At 39.0% G+C, this 12,814-nt stretch overlaps 1 protein-coding gene across 1 annotated transcript in view; it reads left to right on the top strand.

Annotated features, from left to right (window-relative positions):
- Positions 1-10,854, top strand: part of CD34 (CD34 molecule) — a 142,821-nt gene extending 131,967 nt beyond the window's left edge. Inside the window, exons 7-8 of the mRNA XM_073587291.1 lie at positions 4,146-4,307; positions 8,903-10,854. Coding sequence (XP_073443392.1) covers positions 4,146-4,307; positions 8,903-9,085 — 345 coding nt within the window. The 3' untranslated portion in view covers positions 9,086-10,854. The remainder of the gene's footprint in view (positions 1-4,145; positions 4,308-8,902) is intronic.
- The last annotated feature ends 1,960 nt before the right edge of the window (positions 10,855-12,814 follow it).

Below are 12,814 nucleotides of genomic sequence, written 5' to 3'. Positions count from 1 at the left end.
ATAAAAATTGTGGGTGAAAAGATCATTTTTGTGGAAAAAATATGATTTTTTAATTGTACCGCTGTACGTTATAAACTTCTGTGAAGCCCTTGTGGGTTCAAAGTTCTCACCACATATCTAGATAAGTTCCTTGGGGGGTCTAGTTTCCAAAATGGGGTCACTTGGGGGGGTTTCCACTGTTTAGGTACATCAGGGGCTCGCCAAACGTGACATGGCGTCCGATCTGAATTCCAGCCAATTTTGCATTGAAAAAGTCAAACGGCGCTCCTTCCATTCTGAGCTCTGCCATGCGCCGAAACAGTGGTTCCCCCCCACATATCAGGTATCAGCGTAGTCAGGACAAATTGCACAATAACTTTTGCAGTCCAATTTCTCCTGTTACCCTTGGTAAAATAAAGAAAATTGAACCTGAAGTATTTTTTTTGTGAAAAAAAGTTAAATGTTCATTTTTTTTTTAATATTCAAAAAATTCCTGTGACGCACCTAAAGGGTTAATAAACTTCTTGAATGTGGTTTTAAGCACCTTGAGGGGTGCAGTTTTTAGAATGGTGTCACTTTTGGGTATTTTCTATCATATAGACCCCTCAAAGTGGCTTCAAATGTGAAGTGGTCCCTAAAAATAAAATGGTGTTGCAAAAATGAGAAATCGCTGGTCAATTTTTAACCCTTATAACTTCCTAGCAAAAAAAAATTTTGGTTGCAAAATTGTGCTGATGTAAAGTAAACATGTGGGAAATGTTATGTATTAAGTTTTTTGTGTGCCGTATCGCTGTGATTTAAGGGCATAAAAATTCAAAGTTGGAAAATTGCGAAATTTTCAAAATTTTCGCCAAATTTCCGTTTTTTTCACAAATAAACGCAAGTTATTTGAATGCAATTTTACCACTAACATGAAGTACAATATGTCACGAGAAAACAATGTCAGAATCACCAGGATCCATGAAAGCGTTCCAGAGTTATGACCTCATAAAGGTACAGTGGTCAGAATTGTAAAAATTGGCCCGGTAGTTAACGTGCAAACCACCCTTGGTAGTGAAGGGGTTAAAAAATTATGCCAATGGAAAGTATACATGTGGCAAATACTATTTATTAATTACTTACAGTGGTATGACTAGCTGTTGTAAAGGCATAAAAACTCAAAGCTTGAAATCATATTTCAAATTTTTTAATAAATAAACACAAATCATATTAGCTTAAATTCACCACTAATATGAAGTACAATGTGTCATGAAAAAACATTCTCAGAATTACTGGGATTTGTTGAAGTGTTCCACCTCATAAAGTGACACAGGTCAGAATTGAAAAATATGGCCTGGTTACGAAGGTGAAAACAGGCTTAGGCAGTAAGGGGTTAAGGGGTTAAATACCTTAGTGGTGGAAAAACACTGTCTACACGAGACAAATCAGGGCTAATCCAAATATTTTATTAATACTCATTATAATGGCCCATGCATTAAGCCCCCGTTACACACTGCGATATCGCTAGCAATATCGCTGTAAAGTCACCGATTTTGTGACGTTGCAGCGATATTGCTAGCGATATCGCTATGTCTGATACTTACCTCCGACCGGCTCCCCAGCTGGTTATCGCTGATCGCGCGAGAAGCTCCTGGACCATTCCTCGTCAGCCACTTCCTGCTGGGCTTCCTGTGGCGCCGATGAGTGACGCATGGACGCGGGCAGGAGGACGCAGGATCGCCACGTCTGACAGGTAAGTAGCGCTGTGTGGCAGCTCACTAGCGACCACCTAGCGATGCACCAGCGATCCTGACGGCGTCATATCGCTAGTCGGGATCGCTGGTGCATCGCTAGGTATAACGGTACCCTTAGGCCTCTTTCACACTTCCGTTTTTGACCATCAGTCAAAATCCGCCAGGTTTTGAAAAAAACGGATCCGCCATTTTTTTTTTGCAGATCCGTTTTTTTTCCCCATTGAGTTGCATTACTGGCGGATCTTGACGGATGGCCATCCGTTGGATCCGTTTTTGTGAGGATCCGCCAAATTTTTTTCACCCGCCGGCATGCCTGGACGGACCTTGCAACGTTTTTTTTGTTGTTGGATCCGCATTTTCCAGTGCGCATGCCCGGAGATAGGAAGTCAGGGAGAAAATTAACCCTGAAATCCTTTCTGGCGGACGAAAAAAATAGACAATGAATCGAGTTGTGATCCTGCATAGGCAGTTTCTATCCATTCATACAGGAGAAACAGGTATTTTTAGTGGCCAGACTCCCACTGATCATACTTTTATCATCAATCTGGTGCTAAATGTTTTTGGTATGATATTCACTTTAATTAACAACACAATCATTCATATAACAGTATTCATATTTGTAGTACATGAATATTTTTACTTCCTATCCTGTATCAATGTGCAAGCTATGTGCATGGTTGTATCATTTTTATACTGCATTATAATAGAATTGAAATAGAATCTAAACAGCAATTTTAGAATTAAAAACTTGGATTACTAACAATCTAGATACATGTAAAGGGAACGTAAGTTCTCTAAACTAAAAACTGGTGATGACAAGTAGATACCTTCTTTTGTCATTTTTTTCAAATCAGGATCCAGTCAAGGACTGATTCTTTATAAAACTAATCATTACAGAGAATATTGTCTGGTGCTGTATGAACCACGTTGGGATCAGTTTGGAAGAATGATTAGGGTCCAAATAGTGATCCATTCGAATATACAGTATTGTGCATAAAATATTGCAGATAGAAACCAAAATTTAGGTATGGACTGGATTTCTAACTTTAAAATTCTTTGAATTCTATGTATTTATACTGATGTCCAGTATAAGATGTAAAAAAGTGGTGCATTCTTATGTCAGCTCCCACTAGTCTATTAGCTTTTTGTTGAAAAAAACATCTGGCTCTCTGGGGGTTTCCATCTCGTCTGAAACACTATCCATCAAGGTTTTCCAGTGCATTATTAAAAAGAAACATCTGTGGTGAAAATCTGTTATTTCTGTAACAGATTGAACTCAAAATGGATTTCAGAATTTAGAGCATTGTTTATTATGACAGTGTGAGAATACCAATTTTCAAAATGGCCTATCAGTTCAACTAATTCTTTACTGCAATGTCTGTGACATTTGTGAAACAAAGACCATTTTCCCATATCAAGACCCAATCCAACCGCTGCGTTTCCCAACCTGACCTAACTGCATCAACTAACTCAGGTCGGGAGATCACATGGTAGGGATGGTCCTTCCAGTGCAAGAAACCTGCGTGTGAAAGCCACTTTACTTGAACCCATATCAGATTATTGGACAGTTCCAGGACGTAAATGATCAAAACAAACTATATACAAATACTGGTTAAGAATGAGCTTTGGAGGCCTTAACAGTTGAGTGCTGGTTGAGAATATGATGTAATAGTTTTATTCTTGATTCATCTCAAGATACTATAAGTGATGTAATGTTTGCAAATATCCTCTTTAGAGAGACAGATGACTAGAACACTAGTGTCACCTATTGGGTGTAGCAATCCTAAAAGTCAATATCTACCCTTTAATGAGTCTTTCCACATGACTTATTCTGGGTTCACATAGCATTAATGGGCTGCGTTTAACGCATCCGTTACATAGCGGCATTAACGCTATGTAACTGATGCGTTAACGCACCCATATACAGCTATAAACGAGTGCATCGCTAGCGCATGCCATAACGGTTATGGCATGCGCTAGCGATGTGCCGTCATTCTGTGATGGACCCTCGGACGCGGGCTGCAGCGTCCGAGGCTCCGTCACTGCTAGCGCAGATGAAGCGTCTGCGCTAGCGGGAGGACATAACGCGATCGCGTTATGCTATAGCCTTAATGCAGTCCGTCAGCACTATCCATTGAATGGACTGCTGTTAACGCTATGTGCACCTGGCCTTAGGATAAAAAGCCAACCCTGACACTCCATTTGCAGACACGTGTTTCAGGATGTTTGCCCCTCATCAGTGGAAAGTGGGAGGTCAGATTTGGCTAGATGGGAAGCCTTTGATGGGAGGGTCTAATGTATGTGTGTATGATAGAAGAAAGATGGAAAAATAGAGCAGTGACACTATTTCACTTCATATTTTCTTTATTCAGTTTTACTCCTTGATCTGTTCATAAATGTTTAACCATTTTTTTTCTCATTTTTCATTTGCAGTTACCCATCCAGATGAAATGGGGACAAATATCTGATCATCAGACAAGATCACAAAAAACTATGATTGCCTTAGTCACTTGTGGTGTCTTATTGGCTGCTATTATTTTGGCTGGATACTTTCTTTCCAATAGAGAGAGCTGGAGTCCAGGAAGACAGAGACTGGTTAGTTTATACAGCTGGCAAAATGGCACCTAATAGTTGAGATGGCGTTTTGTTTTTTTTTTCCATCTCCTAAAATGCAGAATCTCGTTAATATGTTCACAAAGTATAAAGAAGCTATTTTTACTTTTTGCAAAATCAGTTGAACTGAAGACTTTCAAAGTTTGTGCTCAAAGAGAATCTCTGGATATATGACAAGATTATGCAAAATGCCCATGCCCATGTGGCAACTTTACCTCCTTTACCTTAATCTCTAACCCCTATGTGATTTTTTAAGGCTCTCGAGTCCCAGCACTTCACTTTGAGGTCAGATTCACACAAGCATATTAAAAATCATCCAAGTTAAATCCATCTGGTGCCATTCCAGTCATGTTGGCACTCACGTTTCTGGGGTCTCACGTGCAGTACCAATGCACATAATCACTGCTGGCGTCACTGTCGCCACCTTCAGGCATATAAGTAATCAAGAGGAAGTCAGAGCCAGATACAGGCCTAAAGTCAATTTGTCAGTAGGCGGGGACAGTGACGCCAGCGGTGATTGGGTGCCGGGCTCACTTGTCACAACATTGGCACGTGAGCCCTGGGAACTTGAGTGCCGACACCATTAGGACACGCTGGCACGGGAGGTTAGTATAGGTGTTATTATTTTCACGGGGGCAAACACTTCCCCCAGTAAAAATAGTAGATAAGGGGGGAGTGAATAATTGAGAGGGGAGTGAATCATTTAGAAGTTGTTGTCTTAGTAGTGGACAACCCTTTTAATACTCCAATTTTTTTTCTTCATTTTTCAACAGCCATAACTTTTTTACTTTTCTGTACACAATGATGCATGCAACTCCAACTGTTTTTTGAGGGTTTTGTTTTATGGCATTACATTATGTGGTAAAAATGACCTGCCAAGACGATTCTCTAAGTCAGTAGGATTATACAGATATCAAACATACCGTATATACTCATGTATAAGCCGACCCGCGTATGAGCCGACCCCCTAATTTTACCACAAAAACTGGGAAAACTTATTGACTCACGTATAAGCCTAGGGTGGAAAATGCAGCAGCTTCTGGTAAATTTCAAAAATAAAAATAGATGCCAATAAAAGTAAAATTAATTGAGACATCAGTAGGTTAAATGTTTTTAAATATTCATATTGAATCAGGAGCCCCATATAATGCTCCATACAGTTCATGATGGTCCCATAAGATGCTCCATAGAATATGCTGCCCCATAAGATGCTCCATAGAATATGCCCCCATAAGATGCTCCATAGATTATGCCCCCATAAGATGCTCCATAGAATATGCCCCCATAAGATCCTCCATAGAATCGACCCCCATAAGATGCTCCATAGAATATGCCCCCATAAGATCCTCCATAGAATATGCCCCCATAAGTTGCTCCATAGAATATACCCCCATAAGATGTTCCATAGAATAGGCCCCCATAAGATGCTCCACAGAATAGGCCCCCATAAGATGCTCCACTGAATAGACTTCCATAAGATGCTCCACAGAATAGGCCCCCATAAGATGCTCCATAGAATAATCCCTATATGCTGCTGCAAATAAAAAAAATGACATACTCACGTCTCTGTCGCTGCTGGCTTAGGACCTGGCACCTGAGATATTCACCTGTCCACGCTCCCACGCTGCTCACTGCTGTCTGCCATGAATATGCGCATATTCATATCTGTAATGAGCGGTACCACGTGACTGCTGAAGGCAGGCGCCGGAGACCGTGGGACAAGCAGGGGGGCTGCAGAGACCGCACCAGGAGGGGTTAAGTATGATCTCTGACCCCCCCGCCCCCTCTCCCTTGCCGACTTCCTGGTATATGACTCGCATATAAGCCGAGAGGGGGACTTTCAGCCCCAAAAAATGGGCTGAAAATCTCGGCTTATAGGCAAGTATATACGGTATATAGTTGTTTTTTTTTACTCTTTTAATGATAAACAAAATTAGTAAATTTGTTTTGGTTTGTATCACCATATTCTGAGACCTGTAACATATTCATTTTTCAGTCGGTAGGGCTTATTTTTTGTGGGGTGAGCAGTCATTTTTGTTGACACCATTATGGAATAGATGCTACAATTTTATCACTTTATATTTCTATTGCCGGATTGCAGTGACGAAAACAATGCAGTTTTGGTCTTCTAAAATTTTCCTGTTAGTGGTTTTTACCAATATGGTCTATAAATATTATATTTTGATATATTAACCTTTTTTGCACGTATTGATACCAATTACGTGCGTTCTTATTTTTATTTTAAATGGGTGAAAAGTATGCTGAATTGAATTTTTATGTGTTTAAAATTTTTAATAACTTTTTTTTTGCTGTTAGTCCACTCAGGGGATTTAAACATGTGATCATCTCTTATCACTTCTATTATATACCGCAATGCTTTGATTTTTACTATATACAGCCATATAAAAGTGTATTTTGAAGTCCAACCACAGGCTGGGTTTCAATGCAGTGCCATGATGGTAGAGCCATGTCGCAGGAGGCTGATGAACATGTGGAACAGCACGATCCCATGCTAGCATGCTATATAACAGGTTAACAGCTGTGGGTAGAGCTCCACCCAGGGCTGTTTGTCGTAGATTCTGCCATTGTCTGCTCAGTATGGGGCAGGCTAAAATCTGACACAAGATTTCACAAACTACATGCATTATTAAATAGATCTTTTAGACATGAGGAGGCTGGTGTAGTTACTTTGAAAATCTAAGCCAGAATCGCTGTATTATCACGATATTAAAATGAGCACTTTATAAGTCCATCTATAGAGTGAGGGAGCTAATAAGTACAAGTGTAGTCATTCCGAACCACTCAGAATGACTGCTGGAGAACCACACAAATACGACATCCAGATCCAAATTATAAGCAAAGATTATTTTATTAGAAAACATGGACAGAACAGGGAACATGGGGGAGCATGTGCAGGGGACAACAAGGTGCAACAGTGCAAAAAAGATGCACCTGGACCTGACAAAAATCGCACAATACAATGTTAATATAAATGGCTGTAATACAGCGATTGTGGAATTAAATAAAGAGTGCCACCTCCGTCTGATTTATACTACTCTCCGCATGTGTGAACTCAGTCGCATAGAGTGACCATAATATAGGCTCTAAAAAGTTGAATTAGCTTACATAACGGTTAAACCATGGAACAAACCCTTTCTATGTGCCTATTAAAATTAGTTAGCACATCTAAAGCTGATAAGGCGACAAAAGTGTTTCATTTCTACTGCACAGGGTTTGAGAATAGGAAGGTAATTAAAATTATCACCAATTACAGACATAGCTGACAAAATAACGATTACCCACGGTATCACCAAAGGTTGACAATTAGGAGTATGCAGCTAAATGTGACAAGAGCACATCCCCCACTGGTGAGAGTACAGTGAGCTCTCACAGGACATTGCCAAGGGAAGGAAGGGGGAGAAAAAGGGAGAGGAGAAAAATTCTCAGTGGTTACCTGTGTGAGCACTAGTGCGGTCAAGCAAGCTGGCGGCACGTCTCCCCGACGCACGTTTCGGAGCGAGGCTCCTTTGTCAGGCAATGTCCTGTGAGAGCTCATTTATATTAACATTATATTGTGCGATTTTTGTCAGGTCCAGGCTCGTCTTTTTTACACTGTTGCACCTTGTTGTCCCCTGCACATGCTCCCCCATGCTCCCTGTTCTGTCCATGTTTTCTAATAAAATAATCTTTGCTTATAATTTGGATCTGGATGTCGTATTTGTGTGGTTCTCCACACCTCTCCTCTATGTTGTAGAATGACGGATCCTCAGTTGTCCACTTTTTAAACAGCATGTATTTACGGATATTCAATTTTGGGACGTTGTTACATACCTTTGCTGTAATATTATTTCAGAATGACTGCTGTAGCTTGTACTGAGCAGTGTAAGATCTCAGCAGCAATGGGAGCGATGCTGAAGAATTCTCAATCGGCTAAGTGGGTTGAGATTAAGTTTAAACTTTCAGAAAGTATTATAGAACCTCTTTACAGCGAATTTTCAAAATAAGTTCATAAGCCTCATCAGGTTTTAGGTCTATTTAGAAATAAATTGTGAAATCTGGTGACAGATCTGCTTTACTCATCAGGGACAGACGTATCATTGGTGCAAACGATGCAGCTGCACATGGGTCCAATAGGTTAAAGGGTCCATTTCCACCTCCAAAGCAGGGGGAATTGGGAAGCTATTGAGCAAATTGTCTATATATTGATTTTGCACAGGGGCCCTCTTCTGTCTGTGTCCACTAGTGAGTGGATGAGTGGGTTTATATTTACTGCAGCTTACTGTAGAACTGTACAGTATTGTATCCTAGCAAACAAGACAGTAAGCAGGCTTTGGGCATTTTAATGTGAGTGTTGTATAAAAAATTAAATGTGCCATTAATGTGCGTATAATACTGTACTCATTTTAGTCTGCAACTTTTATTGTGCTCCTTTCCATTGTGTTCTGCTTAATAATGCTGGATGTAAAGCTTAGTATATATCATTATCATTATGCTTTTAATGCATGAAACGGCTTAAAGTCTGATTGGCTGTGATGTCTTCCACACTAACCCTGCTTGCTGTTTGTATGTCTGTGTAGGGTGAAGACCCGTACTGTACCGAAACGGACAGCCAAGGAAACACTCTGGTGTCTGTATCTTCCCACCCTCAGGACAAACCGAACAGTGGGACCCAGGAGAACGGAACAGGACAATCAGTGTCTCCTACTGCAACTAATGGTCATTCAACTAAGAAACACAATGTTGCTGATACTGAATTATAAGATGGGTACACAAATATATACAATATTGTTTGGTCATCAAGGGAGATACAGACTATACCATTTGTTATTTGCTTATTATAGTTGAGGGTTGCTAAAAAAGAATTTTATCTACGAACTCTATGATCTGGTGAACTCTTCTAAGGTTGTGTTTCCCTTATCTCTTTGATTTTCTATCACAAACAGTTAATAATTTGATTTAATGATACAATCAGCTAGAAATTCAGGTGCACCAATATAGCCTGCAATAGCCATTAAAAAAAACATTTTTGTATTCTCTTCTCACTTATACACTGAAAAAAATCTAAAATATGATGCCCACTGACTCGGATATCACAGAAGACATGGTCTATGAAGCTTTCATTTGAAAATTAGCTGGTAAAATTTGAATAATGTATAGAAAGTTCTGTCTGTATTTTTGTACATAATGCATATATGCTTTCATTCTATCAATTTATAAGTTATCAATTATCAAGTAAAATAGCCAAACTTTAAAATTTTAAATTGATTCAATATATCCATCTTTTAATAAATGCATGGTGAAACATTTATTCGTGCATTCAGTGCAAGAGATTTGCTGCCAAGTGCCCACATGGACAACATTTTAATAGACGCAAAAGTCACATTTTGGGGTCATATACAGTATGTTTTAACTTTTCGGATGATGTTTAATCATAATTGTTGTATTAAAATTCTCATTTTTAACCATATCTATGGCATGTGCACTTAAGGTGGTTGAGTGACCAAAGAAAATGTCTATATGAGCCCTGCCTTAGTGTCTACTTGTCACCTGCTCAAAAAATTGAGTTAAATACGTAGCAAAAATCCTTCAGCTGCCCTAATTCTGCTGCACTTTAAAATTTTGCACTGCGTCACTTCTTTACAGAGATATTCACATTTGTTTGTTTTGGAACGCGGAATGTGAAATCTCTGCTTTACATTCCAACTTGGCATTTCTTCGGAATCTTCTTTGGGGGCGTGTACTTACAACTCTCCCTTCCCGATGCTGCCAATCATAGTTAGGTAGCATTGGAGACTGATAGATTGCTGCCGGGCTGTGATTGGTAGTATCTGTGAGTGAGGGTTGTAAGTACATGCCCCCAAAGACGACTATGACAAAACACCCTGTTGGACTGCAAAGGAGAGATTTCACATACTGTGCTCCTGACAAAACAAATGTGAATATATTGGCAATGGAGTGATACAGCACAAAACAGAAAAGAGTGGCAGAATCAGGGATTTTTATGAAGTATTTGACTCAGTTTTTTTTTTTGCAAATGACAGATTCTCTTTAAAAATTGAAAAGTCTATTTTACAAAGTTTGGGGACAATAATAATGTTACAAGAGCAGTTGGCGAAAGACATTTTCTAAAATAATTACAACTATAAAAATGATAACTATAACTGGAGCTGACCTACAGTACCAGACACAGACCATGAACAAGAGTGGCACTGTTTAAAAAAAAAAAAGCAGATCTTGTTCTCAATTCCTCAAAAATGTAAGAAATGGCTACCTGTATATAGTCATAAAGTATGGTAGACTCTCAGTTAATTTGTCTAAAAATAACTGGAGGTGATTAAGGGTAAACCATGTATAACTCTTTTTATTTGTAATTTTTGGAGGGGCTACCACCTGGTGTATAAACAAGGATCGTTAACATATAAAATGCAGTGTGTGGGGGCTGAGTTAGTTTAGTACCCTGTATGTCTACTCTTGAAACTTTCTGAAAGAGCTTTAGCTGCTTATATTAAATCATCTTTTTTTCTAAAAAGGGCATGTCGTACTGTTATTATTTACAGCAAATAACTTCGTAATATCACTATAAACATCACACCTTTAGAAGACACCTACGTGAACACTGATCCTTCTACGGATGCTGACTGACCACTAATCTTGTATTCTGCAACTAGTAATATACTGTACCTGTAGGTATATTGTGATAATGTCCACAACTAGTAAAGAGTAAAAAAACAGTGTTTTTGTCATTAGAATCAAGGTACAGAATTTGACTTAATATATTACTGTTGCTATGATCATAAAGTTTGAATTTTATTGCAGTTTGTGAAGATTACAAAAAAAAATTCTATTGTGCATTGTGTTGACGGTAACTTGTAGGGAGGTTTGATTTCAAACACTTGGCAAGTTAAAGGCTGTACTGAACTTTGTGAACAATTTGTTTTCAATTATTTTAAAAAAAAATTTTTTCTTTTACAGCCCCCCATGTAGACTATGTATCTTTATGGTGACAGAAAACAAATAAATTAGCCAACCTACCAAATATATGCTACCACAAAGTGGGTGAATGGCCAACCTATATAAGCAAAAAGTAGGTAACAAACAGAACATCTTTTTGCTGTTTGCTACCGTAAATATACATAGTCTACATAGGTGCTTTACATGCAAACCAATAGCCTATATTTAAGTAAGACCTACTGCAAAGTTGCTTCACTTTTTCATTAATGGTACATGCTTACGGAAGGTCCACAGCGAAAATGGACAAGTTGCATGTTTCACTCTGTGTGTTCCAAAGATTTTGCAATAATGATAAGCTCCACAATTGGATGTGTTTAAAATAGTTCCTGTGCTGAGAATTTTATAAACGTGCCCCTGCTGTGTACTGTGTAATGGCTGTGTCTGACCGTGCAGGGACACGGTCTGATCAGGAGCAAGCAAAAGAGAGTATACAGATAGGACCACAGTTCCTGGACAGGGGAGGAAGCAAAAGAGTATACAGACAGGACAGCACGGGAACACAGCTTATTCTTTTTGTGAGGCAGAAGATTTCAACTGTTTTTAAGCAATTTTTTAAATTATAGAAGGAACCAGCTATGATCTCATGCTGTGCTATCTGTATACTCTTTTGCTTCCTCCCCTGCCCAGGAGCTATGGTATGATCAGACCATGTCCTTGTACAGTCAGACACAGCCATTACAAAGTACACACAAGGGCACTTTTATAAGATTATCTCAGGATGGAAATATTTTTTTAAACACATCCAATGGTGGAACTTATTATTACTATTATTTTTCAACGATCTGTTGACTAAAATGTAGATCAATGAATTTTGTTTGTAGAAAAATTATTTGAAAGAAGTTGCCCACAACTTGGACAACCCCTTCCCATACCCCAAAGCTTATACTCACCTAGTGTGTCGGCGCCATTCCGGTGGTATTGGCACTTGCTTTCTGAGGGCTCTTGCGTGGTTGTTATGACACATGAGTCCGGCGCCCAATCAGCGCAAGTGTCACTGTCTCTGCCTTTAGACAAATTGAACATCAAGCGGATGAAAAGACCAAAGGTTCGAATAAGATCCAGTGGGTCACAAACCAAGACTGAGGCAGAAATAACAATACTGTCTTTACTAAAATGTGGAATTAGTTGCTGTTTTTGGCGGTAAATTAAACAAAAAAAGTCACAAAAAATTGTGCTAAGCGTTAGGCATACTCAAAAATACATCAGGACTGGAGCGAAGTTGCAGCAAATTTTGTAACTTTTTAAAAAGTCACAATTGAGGAATCAGACTAAAACATCTGCAATTGCTAGACTCTGCTCGCAAAGCGTAAAGCAAAACAGGTGGAAATAGACATCATAAAAGATGCAAATTGAATAGTGAATTGAGTGCAAACAAAAAAAGGCGTGAAACACAAACAATTAGTAAAAAAAAAAAAGGTACTAAAGTAACAATGAATAGGACCTTTTATGAATAGTTTTATTAAAGCCAAATACCAGGA

Source organism: Dendrobates tinctorius, unplaced genomic scaffold, assembly GCF_039654945.1.
Source record: "Dendrobates tinctorius isolate UK_male_01 unplaced genomic scaffold, ASM3965494v1 ptg000098l, whole genome shotgun sequence".
In the NCBI taxonomy this organism is placed as follows: domain Eukaryota; kingdom Metazoa; phylum Chordata; class Amphibia; order Anura; family Dendrobatidae; genus Dendrobates; species Dendrobates tinctorius.
The sequence above is the reverse complement of the archived record's forward strand: the minus strand, read 5'-3'. Positions and strand labels throughout refer to the sequence as shown.